Genomic DNA, 1,570 nt, shown 5'->3' on the forward strand with positions numbered 1-1,570 from the left:
CTATTTCTATTTGTATGTCTTTCATGATTGTGTCACATATGAACACACATTTCCATTTGTATGTCTTACATGATTGTGTCACAAATGAACACCTATTTCTGTTTGTGTGTCTTATATGATTGTGTCACATATGAACACCTATACATGATTGTGTCACATATGAACACATATTTCTGTTTGTGTGTCTTACACGATTGTGTCACATATGAACACATATTTCTGTTTGTGTGTCTTACACGATTGTGTCACATATGAACACCTATTTCTTTTTGTATGTCTTACATAATTGTGTCGCATATGAACACCTATTGCTATTTGTATGTATTTCATGATTGCGTCACATATGAACAATGAACACCTATTTCTATTTGTATGTCTTTCATCATTACTTCATGATTGTGTCACATATGAACACCTATTTCTATTTGTATGTCTTTCATCATTACTTCATGATTGTGTCACATATGAACACCTATTTCTATTTGTATGTCTTTCATCATTACTTCATGATTGTGTCACATATGAACACCTATTTCTATTTGTATGTCTTTCATCATTACTTCATGATTGTGTCACATATGAACACCTAATTTTATATGTATGTCTTTCATCATTACTTCATTAATGTGTTACATATGAACACTTATTTCTATTTGTATGTCTTTCATCATTACTTCATGATTGTGTCACATATGAACACCTAATTTTATATGTATGTCTTTCATCATTACTTCATTAATGTGTTACATATGAACACTTATTTCTATTTGTATGTCTTTCATCATTACTTCATGATTGTGTCACATATGAACACCTATTTCTATTTGGATGTGTCTTTCATCATTACTTCATTAATGGGTCACATATGAACACCTATTTCTATGTCTTTGTGTCACATATGAACACCTATTTCTATTTGTATGTCTTACATGATTGTGTCACATATGAACTTGTTCTTTAATCATCTGTATATTTCGCTCTACCGCAGGGAGAAAGAAGGAGGAGTCTCATGCACTGACAGACAGAGATGTGGGCGTGGCTTTGCAGCTGAGAGGCATCGGATTGGTGGAATATTGACATGCTATGAATATTCATCTTTACACTTGGTGAGACATTTAGAGTTTAGATTTAGAAATTGAAGATTTAGATATAACATTTAAAGTTTAGATTTGGATTTAACACTTAGCTTTAGATTTAGCATTTAGCGCTCACATTCAGATTCAAGAGATAGATTTAACATCTAGGTTTAGATTTAATATTTAGATTTAAATTCAAGAATGTAACATTTAGATTGAGGATCAAGATTTACATGTAACTTTTAGGTTTAGATTTAACATTTAGTCTTCACATTTAGATTTCAGATTTACATTGAAGATTTAGATGTAACATTTAGATTTCACGTTTAGGTTTAGATTTAACATTCGTCTAAGGTTTAACATTTAGATTTGACATTTAGATTTAACATTTAGGTTTAGATTTAACATTTATCTTATGGTTTAAAATTTAGATTTAACATTTAGGTTTAGATTTAACATTTATCTTACGGTTTAAAATTTAGATTGAACATTTA

General features: G+C 29.7%; 1 protein-coding gene across 1 annotated transcript in view; it reads left to right on the forward strand.

The window, feature by feature from the left end:
• Window positions 1-1,193, forward strand: part of LOC133623545 (M1-specific T cell receptor beta chain-like) — an 18,250-nt gene extending 17,057 nt beyond the window's left edge. The window contains exon 8 of the mRNA XM_061986762.1: window positions 989-1,193. Coding sequence (XP_061842746.1) covers window positions 989-1,018 — 30 coding nt within the window. The 3' untranslated portion in view covers window positions 1,019-1,193. The remainder of the gene's footprint in view (window positions 1-988) is intronic.
• Window positions 1,194-1,570: the final 377 nt, after the last annotated feature.

The sequence above is a fragment of the Nerophis lumbriciformis genome, linkage group LG26, assembly GCF_033978685.3.
Source record: "Nerophis lumbriciformis linkage group LG26, RoL_Nlum_v2.1, whole genome shotgun sequence".
Taxonomy (NCBI): Eukaryota; Metazoa; Chordata; class Actinopteri; order Syngnathiformes; family Syngnathidae; genus Nerophis; species Nerophis lumbriciformis.